The sequence below is a fragment of the Cervus elaphus genome, chromosome 12, assembly GCF_910594005.1.
Source record: "Cervus elaphus chromosome 12, mCerEla1.1, whole genome shotgun sequence".
Taxonomy (NCBI): domain Eukaryota; kingdom Metazoa; phylum Chordata; class Mammalia; order Artiodactyla; family Cervidae; genus Cervus; species Cervus elaphus.
Genome location: NC_057826.1, coordinates 49,525,470 through 49,539,303, shown reverse-complemented (window position 1 = coordinate 49,539,303; position 13,834 = coordinate 49,525,470). Strand labels below are relative to the sequence as shown.

General features: G+C 39.9%; 1 protein-coding gene across 1 annotated transcript in view; it reads left to right on the top strand.

Annotated features, from left to right (window-relative positions):
• Positions 1–530: 530 nt before the first annotated feature.
• ADAM10 (ADAM metallopeptidase domain 10) overlaps positions 531–13,834 on the top strand; it is a 139,613-nt gene continuing 126,309 nt past the window's right edge. Inside the window, exon 1 of the mRNA XM_043921216.1 lies at positions 531–632. Within this exon, the coding sequence (XP_043777151.1) occupies positions 578–632 (55 nt within the window). The 5' untranslated portion in view covers positions 531–577. The remainder of the gene's footprint in view (positions 633–13,834) is intronic.

Here is a 13,834-nt window from a genome sequence, read left to right as displayed (position 1 = left end):
AGACACAGTTCTCACCAGCACTAAGAGCGAACCCTGTACGGTCCGCAGAGTTGCGCTCCAGTCCGGAGGCGGAACCCCAGGAAACCCCGCCTCCCAAGCCCAATCCCAGCTCTCCGCCGGCGGACAGGAAGCGGCGGCGGGCCTAGCAGCCCGGGAACCGGCCCCAGTGCGCATGCGCGCGCCCCTGGGGCGCCTGGGGGAGGGGGAGGGGCGGGAGGAAGGGGTGCGGCTCCGCCTGCCCGTTGGGCGCCGGCTGGTCACGTGGTAAGGAAGGAGGCGGAGGTCCCGGGCTCGGGGGAGGGAGGTAGAGAAGAGGGAAGGAGCGAGGGAAGGAAAGCGGGGAAGGGAGGAAAGAAACGAACGAGGGGGAGGGAGGTCCCTGTTTTGGAGGTGCTGGGAGCTTTGCCGGCCCCTGAAGTGGGGCGAGAGGGAGGTGTTTCGCCGTTTCTCCTGCCCGGGGAGGTCCCGGCTTCCCGTGTAGGCTCCGGACCAAGCCCCTTCAGCTTCTCCCTCCGGTTCGATGTGCTGCTGTTAACCCGTGAGGAGGCGGCGGCGGCGGCGGCGGCGGCAGCGGAAGATGGTGTTGCTGAGAGTGTTATTTCTGCTCCTCTCCTGGGTTCCCGGGCTGGGAGGTGAGGCACGACCCCCAGTGCCGGGGGCGCCGTGAGCTCGGCGGACCGCGCGGCGGCAGCGGCGGCCGGGCCGAGCGGAGCCCAATCGCGCCGTGCGGCGGGTGCGTCAGTCAGCCCGGCCGGCCGGCGGCGCCACTCGGGCGCGTAGTGCTCCCCACTCCCTATTGTCCCCCGCGCCCCGACCGCGTTCCCTTCCGTGGCGGGCCGAGGACGCTCTGAATCTCCGGCGAGGCCTTTCCCGCCCCCTGCCGCCCCAGCAGCAGGGGAGGCTGGGGTCGCTTGCCAGAGAAGCAAAGTCGGGAGATCCGGTGGCCAAGCGAGAGCCGTGGGGCTCAGGCTGGTGGCACCATCACTCCAGCGGGCTTGCCGGGCGACGGGGCGGGCAGCTGCCACGGGGTCGGTGATCTTTGCCAGTCTGGTCCAGCACTCACCCTCCTTACCCTTTTGCCCCAGCCCCTGCCCGTGGCGAATTCCGGAGTCCCCTCCGCCGCGAAGAATCACCGCGCAGGCTCGTGGGAAGTTGCGATTGTATTGTTCTTTACCGGGCGCGGCGATCCAGACCGACCCGGTTCTGCGGAGGGGTCGCCGGAGGAGGTGTAACAGTGGTCTCCTGCTGGTCTGAGCCGGGCGGCTACGGCTCTCCAGAGTGCCCCGCCTCTGTCCGACTGTTCCGAGAAGATTAGCAGGAGGGTGTGTTTCTGCTCTGTGGAAACATTCTGTTGCCCAGGGGAAAGGGTTTCGTGGAGAGAAAGCTAAGTCGTTTCGGGATGTTCTTTGGTCTGTAGGCTGCTTTGCGTCTTTTAGAGGGACGGTCCCTCGTTTCGGGATGTTCTTTGGTCTGTAGGCTGCTTTGCGTCTTTTAGAGGGACGGTCCCTCGTGACCTAACTTGGAAGAGTTTTCTTCAACCCTCAGGTGCAATAGACATATAGTGTAATTAATGGATTGTCAAAACAGTGGCAACCCTCCACCACCCCACCTCCCCACGTTGGAGTTAAAGTGTGCTAAAGCGTATAATTTCTTGATGACTCCGGTTTTGAAGACTTTTTTTGTTTCCAGTGTAACCCAGGACCAACTGCATCATTTTATTCTTGTGTGAAGTGCTTTATTTTTGGTTAACTTTTTCACTTCCCACCGTAGTAAACTTAAAGACTTTAAAGTATGTTTAAAAGAATTGGATTGGAATTTTTTCGGGGTGTTTTGGATGAGTATAGATTCATTTGATAATTTAGAATATGTCTGGATATTTCATGTAGTGGATTGTTTTTGTTATTTTCCCTGACTTAGGACTGCATAGCCTAGCATATTTTTGTTCCGTCTTTTACTTAGTCTGAGGATGCTTTGTAGGTAGACTTCTGTTGCAGTTTGTAGTGTTCATTTTCTAGAGAAACATTTTAGATTAGGAGCTTCTAGTAGATGTTTAGTTTGAAATATCTATGCTGGATAACCTCTATAAGGGCCTTTGTTTTTACATTTGTATTTATGTTCTAAATGTGACTTCCAGCACATTTCTGTTTTCACTTTTTGTTAGATGCTGATTTCTATGAGGTAGTAAAAAGTAAGGCATCCACATGAGGTAGTTTAAACTACTGATTAGTAGTATGTAAAATGTCCTTTGTTTTTAAAGAGTTAAACAGTAAGAATAGACACTGGTCTATTCTGATGGTTGAAGAAAAAGTATAAATTGACAGCGTAATCTTTGCGGACTAAGACCCTTTTTAAACAAAGATTTTCTAAATTCAGAACTCTGGAGTCATTTATAAAGTATCATTTTTCATTAAACATTGGTTAAAAGGCTGCTTACTTTTTGATGTTTGTTTTAAGCAGATTTTTTTTTTTAAAAGCCACTGAGAAATCTTTAATTTCAAAATTAACATCAAGATTGTAGTTTTGGGGTACCTGGAGATATTTGTAATGTATTTTTATCCACACATCTGAGCTATTTATGGTCGTTTGTAAGAAGTTTATCTAAGGATGATATGAGAATAGAATGCATTCAGACTCTCCTATGAGAGAATGAATACACGTTTGTGTAGATTAGGACAAGCTATAGTGGAAATGTGGATTTAACTTTAAAGTATAAGTCGTTTTAGATACTTAATAATCGTTTTTAGTTGCTTCCGCTTTGTGATTTGTCAGTCCTGTTTTGCATTAGTTTTATCTTGCCCTTAGTGTGATGGTGGGAAGCTAGAAAAGAGAATGTGTTTAGAATCTTGAAACTAAACTTTCCCAATGCTGTCCATTTCTCACACATGTCCACCCTGTGTTCTGTTTGTAGGAAGATGCACGACTGAGCGACTGAACTGACTGACTGACTGACCATGAATTTTCTAGAGCTTAGCATCTGTATAGACATGTACTCAAATATATGAATAAAATGCTTTATTATATGCAACCACATTAGAAATTTATTAGAACTATTCTGATTATATATAGCCCAAAGAATTTTTATGTATATGTGAATTGTACTTTTTAACACAAATATATTGGTGAGTTGATGTTTTTTCTTTCTCTTTAAAAAAGTTGGTGTGTTTGAGAGGTCCAAAGGTATTTCAGCGGTAGTAGTAAAATCAATCCCCTGTTTTTGTTTAATGAAATCATACTTTAAATGAACTCTTAGAATATGATTTTTTTTTTCTTTGACTGTGCTGTCTGGGCTTGTGGGGATTTTAGTTTCCCAACAAGGGATCAAATCCAAGCTGAGAACATGGAGTCCTAACCACTGGACAAGCAGGGAATTCCTGACATGTTTCTTATATTAAAAAGTCTGGTGTAGATGCTTTGCTTTGTTGCATGCTTCTTAAATAAGTTTTCTGGAAGTTGGGCCAAAAGTATGAAAAGTATAAAAGTTTAAGCTTAAATTATTTCTCACTTCTACCTGCAAGTCAGAGTCTATGAATTTAATAAAATGGACAGACTTTTGGTCTTTATCTTTAAGGAGCTGCGACTCTTCATCTTTTTAATCTTGATATTGATAGTCCAGCTAACTGTACTATCTTGACCCATTTCAAGCCATTAGTTAGCAGTATCTTTTCTGTGTGTGTAAGGACCTCTTTGAGTAGCAAAGAACTGGGCATGGCAAGCACCCCTCTCTTTTGCTCTCATTTTTATAACTTGTTTAACATCTTCCAGGGTGTTTATTATCTAATATCTTTTAAATTATCTTACAGATTTGCAGGGTGGAGCAGGGAGAGTAAGGGACATTTTTGTAATGTCTGCTGTATTTCTGATACTGTGTTAAAAGTTTCACTTTCCAACTTGTATGAGAGAGTGGTGACATTCTATATTTGAAGAAGCAGGCTTGAAGAAATATTTTTTCTGACATTGTCCACCTGCTCAGTGGTGAATTAGACAGTCAAACCCAAGCCAGTTTGACCTAAACCTGAACTTTTTACCTATTGCCCCCTCATGCCTTTTTGAAAGCAGTTTTCACATGTTAGTTCAACGGTATTCTCTGGACTGAATCACCTTAGAGATGTGTTTTGTTTGATTTGCAGTGTCTTTAAGTTTCAAGTACTGATGAACTTTGAAAAATTGGGAAACTTCTTTTAAAAATTTATTCTTCTTGTTTAAAATTTACTGACTGTGCTGGGTCTTAATTGCGGCATGTGGGATCCTTAGTTGCAGCATATGGGATCTAGTTGCCTGACCAGGGATCGAACCCAGGCTTCCTGAACTGGGACATGGAGTCTTAGCCTCTGGACCACCAGGGAAGTCCCAAATTGGGAAATTTCTGAGTGAAGTTTATGGATTTCTGTATTTTGAGAGGACGGCTTGAAAATCCTGTTAACTGCTCAGAAATATTACTATTGTCTAGAGCAGAGCAGTAGCTGTTCCCCTCTTTAAACTGGGCTTGGGAATCAACGTGATTCCCTTCAATCTGGCTGGCTGTATGTATGCTTAGCCTGCTGCACTCATTTTTGTTACTCGCCTCAGTCCTTGTAGGTATGTTATTTGCATCTTTGCTTCAATTTCATCTTGCAAACATGACAGCAACATTTGTTTATTTGGTGGTGCTGTGTGAAATGTGGGATCTTAGTCACCCAACCAAGGATCAGACCCATGCCCCTTGCAGTCCCGACAGCAACCTTAAAATTATTTCTTTTGGATTGAGACCTCTTATTCAACTTTTATTATATTGTTTATAATATTGATTTTTCTATGGTCCTAGAAATTTGCTGATAAAAACTGTGGCATACACAATACTTTTTATCTGGCATTAGGGTATTAGATATTTTACAAAATTCTTATGTTCATAATAGTAACAATTTGAAGGTCTTAAATAATGATAGTTACAGTTTTTCCACATCTCTTTATCTCAGTGAGGAAATAAGAAACCACTTCTTTTTCTGCTGGGATGGGACTCAGAAAAAAATTAGTTGAGAGTCCTGTAGATAACTTAGAAGTTTTTATAAAACACATTTACTGTGCCCCTTTTAAAGGGGCTGGATTTAATCTTTTCTTAAATGATTGAGATTTAGTATAAGAACAGCTTACTGTTTTGGGCTAAACTTAGTTTGGTTGTCAATTTTTTTACAAGGGAAAGGGAGCAACGTTAAGGATAAATGGAATAATCCTACCATTTAGAGTCTTGTGAAGGTAGTAACACTGCCACATAGCAGTGTGAAGGCTTTGCCTTAGGACTAGTGGGGACAATTCTGTCCTAGCTAGGTTGCAGAAACAGCAGTACTGAGAACAGTTCTCAGGGAGTGTAGATTCCCTTTGATATTGGGTGATTCCATTCTGAAGCTACTATAGCTCCAACTAAACAATGTGAGAACATGTACAATAAGAACATTGTTGTTTAGTCATCAGTGTTTATTGTATGTCTGTGGCTAATAGGAGTCATGAAGGCACAGTCTTGAGTGAGAGGAGAGGTAAAAAGCATTGAGCTTGCCAGAGTAGACATAAATGTCAAGGTATAAAAATAAGAGTTCCAATTATGTACTGTAGTTGAAATGAGAATTTATTAAGCTGGAGGGACATCAGCCAGTTGAAGAGAGCTTTTTGAGATAAAGAAGATATCATAAGGTGTAGTAAGATAACATGTAGGTTTACTTGCCTAGAATGGAGAGTTTACAGTAGGAAATAAGGAGAAATGCTAACTTGAGCCATGATGACTGGAACTCTCATTTTTCATATAATAGGCTATGGTAACTATGGGGTATTGTGGACTTTTAGTTGGTTGAGCAGTTGGGAATTTGGTTGGTTGAGTCAACCAATATTGTGGAATTTTGGTTAGTTGAACCAACAAAGGTCTGTTGAGTCAAAGCTATGGTTTTTCCAGTAGTCATGTATGGATGTGAGAGTTGGACTATAAAGAAAGCTGAGTGCTGAAGAATTGATGCTTTTGAACTGTGGTGTTGGGAGAAGACTCTTGAGAGTCCCTTGTACTGCAGGGAGATCCAACCAGTCAATTATAAAGGAAATCAGTCCTGAATGTTCATTGGAAGGACTGATGCTGAAGCTGAAACTCCAATACTTTGGCCACCTGATGGGAAGAACTGACTCACTGGAAAAGACCCTGATGCTAGGAAAGATTGAAGGCAGGAGGAGAAGGGGATGACAGAAGATGAGATGGTTGGAAGGCATCACCAACTCCATGGACATGAGTTTGTGCAAGCTCCGAGAGTCTTGGTGATGGACAGGGAAGCCTGGGGTGCTGCAGTCCATGGAGTTGCAAAGAGTCGAACACCAATGAGGGACTGAACTGAACTGAGCAGTTGGGATATGATACAATAAGGAATAAGTTAGCTACTTGATGAACTGGGTAATTGAGTCCTGGATTGGGGTAGTGATTGTAGAAATAAACAAGAGTACACAAGAAATCATATGGAAGAATAACTGGTAAAACTTGTCAGATGTTTAATGCAAAGATACCACAATTTATTGAGGGCTCACTCTGTGTTGAATTTGGACCTTAGATGCTGTTGTATTGGAGACAGAGTAGTTTTATAAAGCTTTGAGGACCTCAGACTTTGTAATTGAAAAATGTCTAAGATTTTGAATCTAGATTGAAGGTTCAAAGTTGGAATGTGTGTTAGAGTTGAATTTTATCTGACTTGTATGCTAATACTTTTGTTGCTAAGTCGCTTCAGTTGTATCTGACTCTTTGAGACCCAATGGACTGTAGCCCACCAGGCTCCTCTGTCCATGGGATTCTCCAGGCAAGAATACTGGCACATGTTGCCATTTCCTTCTCCAGGGGATCTTCCCAGCCCAAGGATGGAGCCTCTGTCTTTTGCGGCTCCTGCATTGCAGGTGGGTTCTTTACTACTGAGCTGCCAGGGAAGCAATACTTTGGTTGAATGTTAGCTAAAACTTTGCACAGTCCTTCAACAGTTTGTGGCTAGTCATTTAGGAAGCAGTCTTCCCTGGTGGCACAGTGGTAAAGAATCTGCCTGCAGTGCAGGAGATGTGGGCTTGACCTCTGGTTTGGAAAGCTCCCCTGGAGAGGGAAATGGTATTCCTTCTCCGCATTCATTCCAGTATTCTGGTCTGAGAAATCCTATGGCCAGAGGAGCCTGGCGGGCTGCAGTCCTTGGGGTCACAAGAGTAGGACATGACTTAGCAACTAAAACAAAATGAAAACTTAGGAAGCATTGTTCCTGATAGTTAGGAGATAGAAGTTTGGTGAATTTGAGGTGGAGGGGATAGGTTAGATTTAAAGATACATAAATTGGAATTAGACTCTTCAGTTCAAGAATATGCTTGATACTTTTGGTTATATGTGAATTGTGAAATTTCAGACACAAATTGGGGAAAATAATGTGATTTCTGTACTTGAGCCAAGTGTACAAATATGATTTGTGGAGCAGAATTTTCTTTCCATTTATCTTTGTTTGCATTAATGATTGAAAGGGATATGCACATACACAGACACAATTATATATTTAACAGCTTTGAACTTTGGATTTAGTTTTCAAAAGAATACAGGTAGAACCCTATACTTTTTAATTGGGTGTAATATAATTTGCTTTTTTTCCTAAGAATTAAGTGGGATAAATTTGTAAAATTGCTGAAGAGATTGTAAAGTGCTGTGCAAAATTATTAAAAATATGTTGTTTCCAAGCCTAATTTCATTTGGAATCTATTAGTTACAGAATATAGTTAAATAAATGTATTTATAGAAGTTGAAATACTAGAACATCATTACCACACATTAAGAAATAGAATTTAAGAAATCCTTAATTTCCTCTTGAACACAATTCTGTCACTTAATCATTGAATCTTTTAAAATGTCTGTTCTGAATTTACATCATAGTATTTATGATGTAAATACTATGAAAAATATTTGAAAAATTTGAAAAATTTGAAAAATTTTGAAAAATTAATGTGTAGTTAAAATGTATATGCAAAGCAGACATAAAAATATCTGTAAGTCTAGAGATAGTTTTGCTTGTCACAACTTGAGGGATGCTTACTAGTATCTATCTAATGGGTAGAGGCCAGAGATACTGTGAAACATCTTAACAATTCATAGGACAGCTACACCCCCCCCCCTCACCCCCGCCCAACACAGAATTATCTGGCCAAAGTGTCAGAAGGACTGAGGTTGAGAAACCCTGCTCTGTCTAGCACGAGTTTTCCACCATTGTCATCATCCTTTTTTGTTGTTATTTCTGATAGCTTGCTGTCTTAATTGATTACAAGTCACTTAAGCATCCCATTCTCTTATCCTGTTGAAGCCTTCATCTTGGAGTGCTCTGTGCACTGCAGTTAGAAAAATTTTTTCCCCAGTATTGCCCATTCTTCCTTCAGCTTTGAGTTTATATTTGATTTGGTTAATTTATAAGAGTGATTAAATGACTGATAGCCCGTAAGGATTATCTGAAAACCAAACCAGTTTCTTGTTAACCTAGAAAAGCCATGGATTAGCTGGATTTTAGTTTCTGTGGTGAAAGATACTTTGACCAGCAGTTTACTCTGCAAATCTCTCTTCAGAATTAGTTTTACTCAGCTTCACCTTTTCACAATTTATTTTCTTTAGAATTTTAACTCATAGTAAGTCCTCAAAGACCTCTATGTCTTTTTCATAACTCCATCCTTCCCTACCATTATTGTCATTGGTAACATCTTTGGCTGAATTGTTTTATTTACACATCAGATTTCCTGGAAGGAGGCAGAGGCAGATGGTTTGGGGTATAATATGGGGGAAGGGCGAGGTAATGAGAGTAAGGATAAGGTGCGAAGTGTGGGGTAGATGTATGTCAACATGGGGTGGTAGCTGGAGCCATTTTGTGTGTGTGTGTGTGTGTGTGTGTGTGTGCACGTGCATGTGCGTGGTGGGCCAAAAGTCATAGTCCCTTGTCTGTACTTATGTTTGCACTTGACGGTGTAAAGGTGTTTCGAATCCTTATAGAAATCTAAATTATGTACATGTTTCCACTTTTGGAATTTTAAGTTGTATTTCATAAGTGGTTGAAATTTAATACATTTGTTAGGTTTTAGCTATTGATATTTCATATTTTTGTGGTTGATTTACTTTAAAATTTATAGTTTATAATTTCACTTTGAGCCAGCTAGCTTTACTATTTTTAATTCTTAGAGACCAGCTTATCTGAAAAAGTGGGTATATTGTAATATGCTTACAATTCAGACATACTCTCCTGTCTTGAGCTTTCACTTATAACTGTTAGGGATGGATATTTATAGAAAATGATTTGACTGGTTTCTAATGAAGAAACAGGTACTGTGGCTTAAGTTTGAAGTCACATTGTAGAAGTAACTTTTCTAAGAATGTAGTAAAGAAACTTAAGTATATTTCTGAAATAGAGGACGTTATAGTTCTTGAAGTCTACCTTTGTCATACAAAAGAACAGATTGTTAATGGTATTTAGTACTTCAAGATCAGAGTGATTATATATCAAGTCTAAGAAGCATTGGTCAACGTACTGTGATGCCTAAGACACAGCTGATGACTCAAGTTCCTTAGGAAGGAAGCACACTTGATAGTTGGGGAAAAATGCTCTTGGTGCCTAATTTTAAAATTACACAAATGAAAAGTCTGTAGAAAACAACTTGATTACAAGTAATTTTTCTGATGAATGGAAGTGTGCCAGCCTTAGCTTATTCTTACACATCCTCTCATTTATTGTAATTGAGTTTTTCTGTAAATAGGGAGATGTGTAATGTCAAAAGATTTTTACAGATTTTCTTCCTCCATTCTTAGCATTGTCATCTTTGTTTGATAAAAATAGGAAAAAAATTATTTCCTTATATAATATTGCTACCCCACACAAAGATGATACCCACCATCTGTAAGATATACTCTGATTATTTTTTCCTTCTGACATTGTTGAAATTTTCATTCTGTTTTTCTTTTTCCCCCTGTTCTTATATTTAATTTGATGAGAACAGAAGATTGTAGGTTTTGGACTCAGGAGTTGGGAAGGAAGCTTTTGTTTGCAAAGCATTCCTGCCTACGTGTGGAATAAGGAAAATAATCATAGTGGTTAGTGTTTTTGGTGTACTTATTTTATTCCAGGTATGATTTTAGGGAATTTTTTGTATTAACTCAGTCTTCACAACATTGACATAAGATTCTATTGTTCTTTTTTTTTTTTGATTCTGTTGTTCTTATTTTCAGAAAAGAGGTAACAGGATCAGGGAGGGTAACCTATTCAAGGTCACAAAGCCCTATGGCTACTATTTGTGGAAGCCAGAACTTGAATATAGTCAGTCTGGCTCCAGAATTCATACTCTCAAAGACCTTACTGCCTCTAAAAAACACATACTTTAAAAAGTATAATTTTTTAAAAGTGTTATAAAATACATAAAAAGTATATAAAATATATAAATATATATGTATTATATATACTAATTTTTAATATAAGAATAAAAAGTAATATAAAAGGTATAATGAGGTGGTTAGATTTTGCCTTTGTATGAAGATTGATTACCATCATTGCATAACTCAGGCTCTTTATGCTTAGTATTTGAGTCATTTGATTTTTGGTCAGTCAAGTTCTTTTAAAGTTTTTTTTTTTTTTTGACATTAAAAAATATTTACAATTAAGATGAGAGAGGCACCTCAGAGAACATTTTATGCACAGTACCATTTCAGTTTTGTCACAGATAAATTTATATATGTATTCCTATTTTAAGAGGTTGAGGACAGATAGTAAATCTGGATGATGAGATATAGGTTATATCTTTTTTTGTTTTTAACTTTTTTGGACATGTACACCCTACTATATTTCTTTTTATTTATTTAGTTTTGGTTGCTCTGGGTCTTTGTTGCTGTATGTGGGCTTTCTCTAGTTACAGAGAGCAGGGGGCTACTCTCTAGTTGCGTTGGCGCTGGCTTCTCATTGTGGCTTCTCTTGTTGCGGAGCACAGGTTCAAGGTGCATGGGCTTCAGTAGTTGCAGCATGCAGGCTCAGTAGTTGCGACTTGCTGGCTCTTGGGCACCCGAGCTTCCCTAGTTGTGGCACAGGGGCTTATTAGCTGTTGCTTGTGGGCCCTAGAATGCAGACTCGGTAGTTGTAATGCATGGACTAGTTGCTCTGAGGCATGCGAAATCTCCCTGAACCAGTGATTGAACCTATATGTCCTGCATTGGCAGGCAGACTCTTACCTACTGCACCACCAAGGAAGTCCCCATCTTTTACAGAAGTATCTATTCCAAAACTTTTGTGATACAGAGAAAAACATTTTTTAAAGTCGAATTACCTTTAGTAAATACCAGTATCCTGGTGACTTTGAAAACACGTATAGGAAATAAAATACTGTTCTCTGTAAAAAGGAAACAAGGTCCTTGAGCTCTCCAGTGTGGTGAGGAGACCAAGTTAGTTTTTTTCTACTTTGAACCTACTGTTCATTTTTTCTGCCATTTGTGTATGTAGGTAGTTTTTTGGTGTGGCTTTTTACTTTTTACCCAGTTTTTGTTGAAACTTAGTTATATGTTTTCTCCATCTTAAAGGTCCAGTCGCATTATTCTTCTACCAGTTTTACACATAGGCATTTGCTTGATATACTGCTAATTTCCCCCTAACTTTTTGTCTTAAAAACATGTATGTTTTCTGAAGGGTTGGAAGTATTTATAGGCCAGCTAACATTAAGATTATTAATGATTATCTTTTGCCATGTTGCTTTACCATTCTTAACATATACATTCTTTTTTTTCGTTCTGAACCCCTAAAGTAAGTTGGTGCCCTTAAATACTTCAGTATGCATCTAATAAGGTTGAGGACATTACCCTTAAATAGCTGAGAAAATTGTTTTCTATTTTTTTAAGTGTTCAAATTTCCCATGGAGGTTGTAGGTACTAGGTACCAAGGAATTGTAATATGTGCTTTGTGAAGGCCGGATTTCTGGCAGCCACAGCTAAGGACTAGAAAGTAAAACAGTGTTAGTCTCCTTTTCTATTTAGTTAAAAAAAAAAAAGGTTAACGGTAGAGAAAGGAGACATTGACAGAATAACTGCACTTCAGGATGGGGCTATTATGTAGAAACAATGGTACAATAATGTAATCGTCTAGAGGTTATCACATTCTTATGAGCTCTTAGGCTAAAGATGTTAATAAGGAGGAACCTGGCTCTAGAAGATGTTAGAGGGGGGAAAAATTCAGTACTGGTTCAAAAGGAAAGGTATTTGGCACCTAGATAAACTTCAGTTGTTTAGAAATTTTCCTCAGTGGAACCTTTCATTTTCCTTGCATGTTAGATTACAAACATCTTACTGTACTCTAGGTTTGATGTCTGGTAACAGATTTGTTTCTCCATTGTTAAGAACTTTACATGATGAGAACATCTTCAGTGAGTATTCCATTTATCAGAAGGGAGAGAAGGAGTTAAAGATTGCCATCCATTGAGTCCTTCCTTTTACCTTCGCTCATTCATGTTGCCCTGCTTGGGTGATATTTCAGAGTGATAAAAGAACCTCTAGTTCCGTATTCATGGACAACTGAACATTAGTATTTTTTTTCATTGTTTGTCGTCATTTTGTTTTTTCACTCCTAGACTTGTAGGCTATGATTCCTTTTGTACAGATCTATTCCATGTAAATAAAGGACTTAAATTAGAGGAAGAATAGTAGTCTTTTATGGGCCACAAATCACATATTAATTTAAATGGCAATAGACCTTTGGAAGAAGTAGTTCCTGTGCTGGTACTTACTGGTTGTGTTAAAAACCCCTGGAGGAGGAAAATGGCAACCCAGTCCAGTATTCTTGTCTGAAAAATCCCATGGACAGAGGATCTTGGTGGGCTACAGTCCATGGGGTCACAGAGAGTCAGACACGACTGAGCGCTAAGCACAGCAGCACACTGCGTGATGCTGACCCCACATTGGAGTCTCTAGCCCAGGACTCTCCTCTGAATTCTGGACTCCAGTATCCCAGCTATGTCTCCAGTTAGATGTCTGGTGGTCATCTGGAGTTAGACATGTCTGAAATCAGACCTCTGATTCCTCTCACCCACAGTCTTTTTTCCTGTAGAATTTCCCATCTCAGTAGGTGGGAGCTCTGTTCTTCAGTTGCTCAGGCCAAAAACTGAGTTATCCTTGATTCATTGTTTTCTGTTACACTCTGCTTGCAATCCTGTCAGTTCCTCCTTTAAAGTATATGCAGATTTTGACAACTTCTTATTTGCTCCACTACTACTGCCCTGATTGATACAAGTAAACACCCATTTCACTTTAATTACTGTAAAACCTGCTAACTCTTCTTCCTGTTCTCTTGTTCTCTCAGCATAGCAGTCATTGTGATCCTGTTCAGAAGCTACTTTGGCCAAAACCATCCATTGGTACTTTGTACACTTTAAAATGGTTAAAATGGTGAGTTTTATGTTATGTGAATTGTACCTCAACAAAAAATAGCAAGATTAAAAAAAAAAAAAACTCCATCCAGCGGCTTATTATTTTAAGTAAAAGCCAGTGTCCTTATAGTGGCTCTTAAGGCCCTACATCATGTACATGTATGCTTATCCTGCCCCAGTGCTTCCCCATTGTTTATTTCTGCTCCTACCACACAGAGCTCTTAAGAAAAATGCCAAGCTTACTCCTGTCTCAGGGATCTTGCACTTGCCAATCCTTTTACATGGATCAGTTTTCCCCCTAGATTGCTATAGTGTCAACCCTATTTCTTTTTTATTTTTTAAAAAAGTTATTTATTTTTAATTGAAGGAGAATTGCTTTACAGCATTGTATTAGTTTCTGCCATACATCAGCACAAATCAGCTGTAGGTATACATTTGTCCCCTT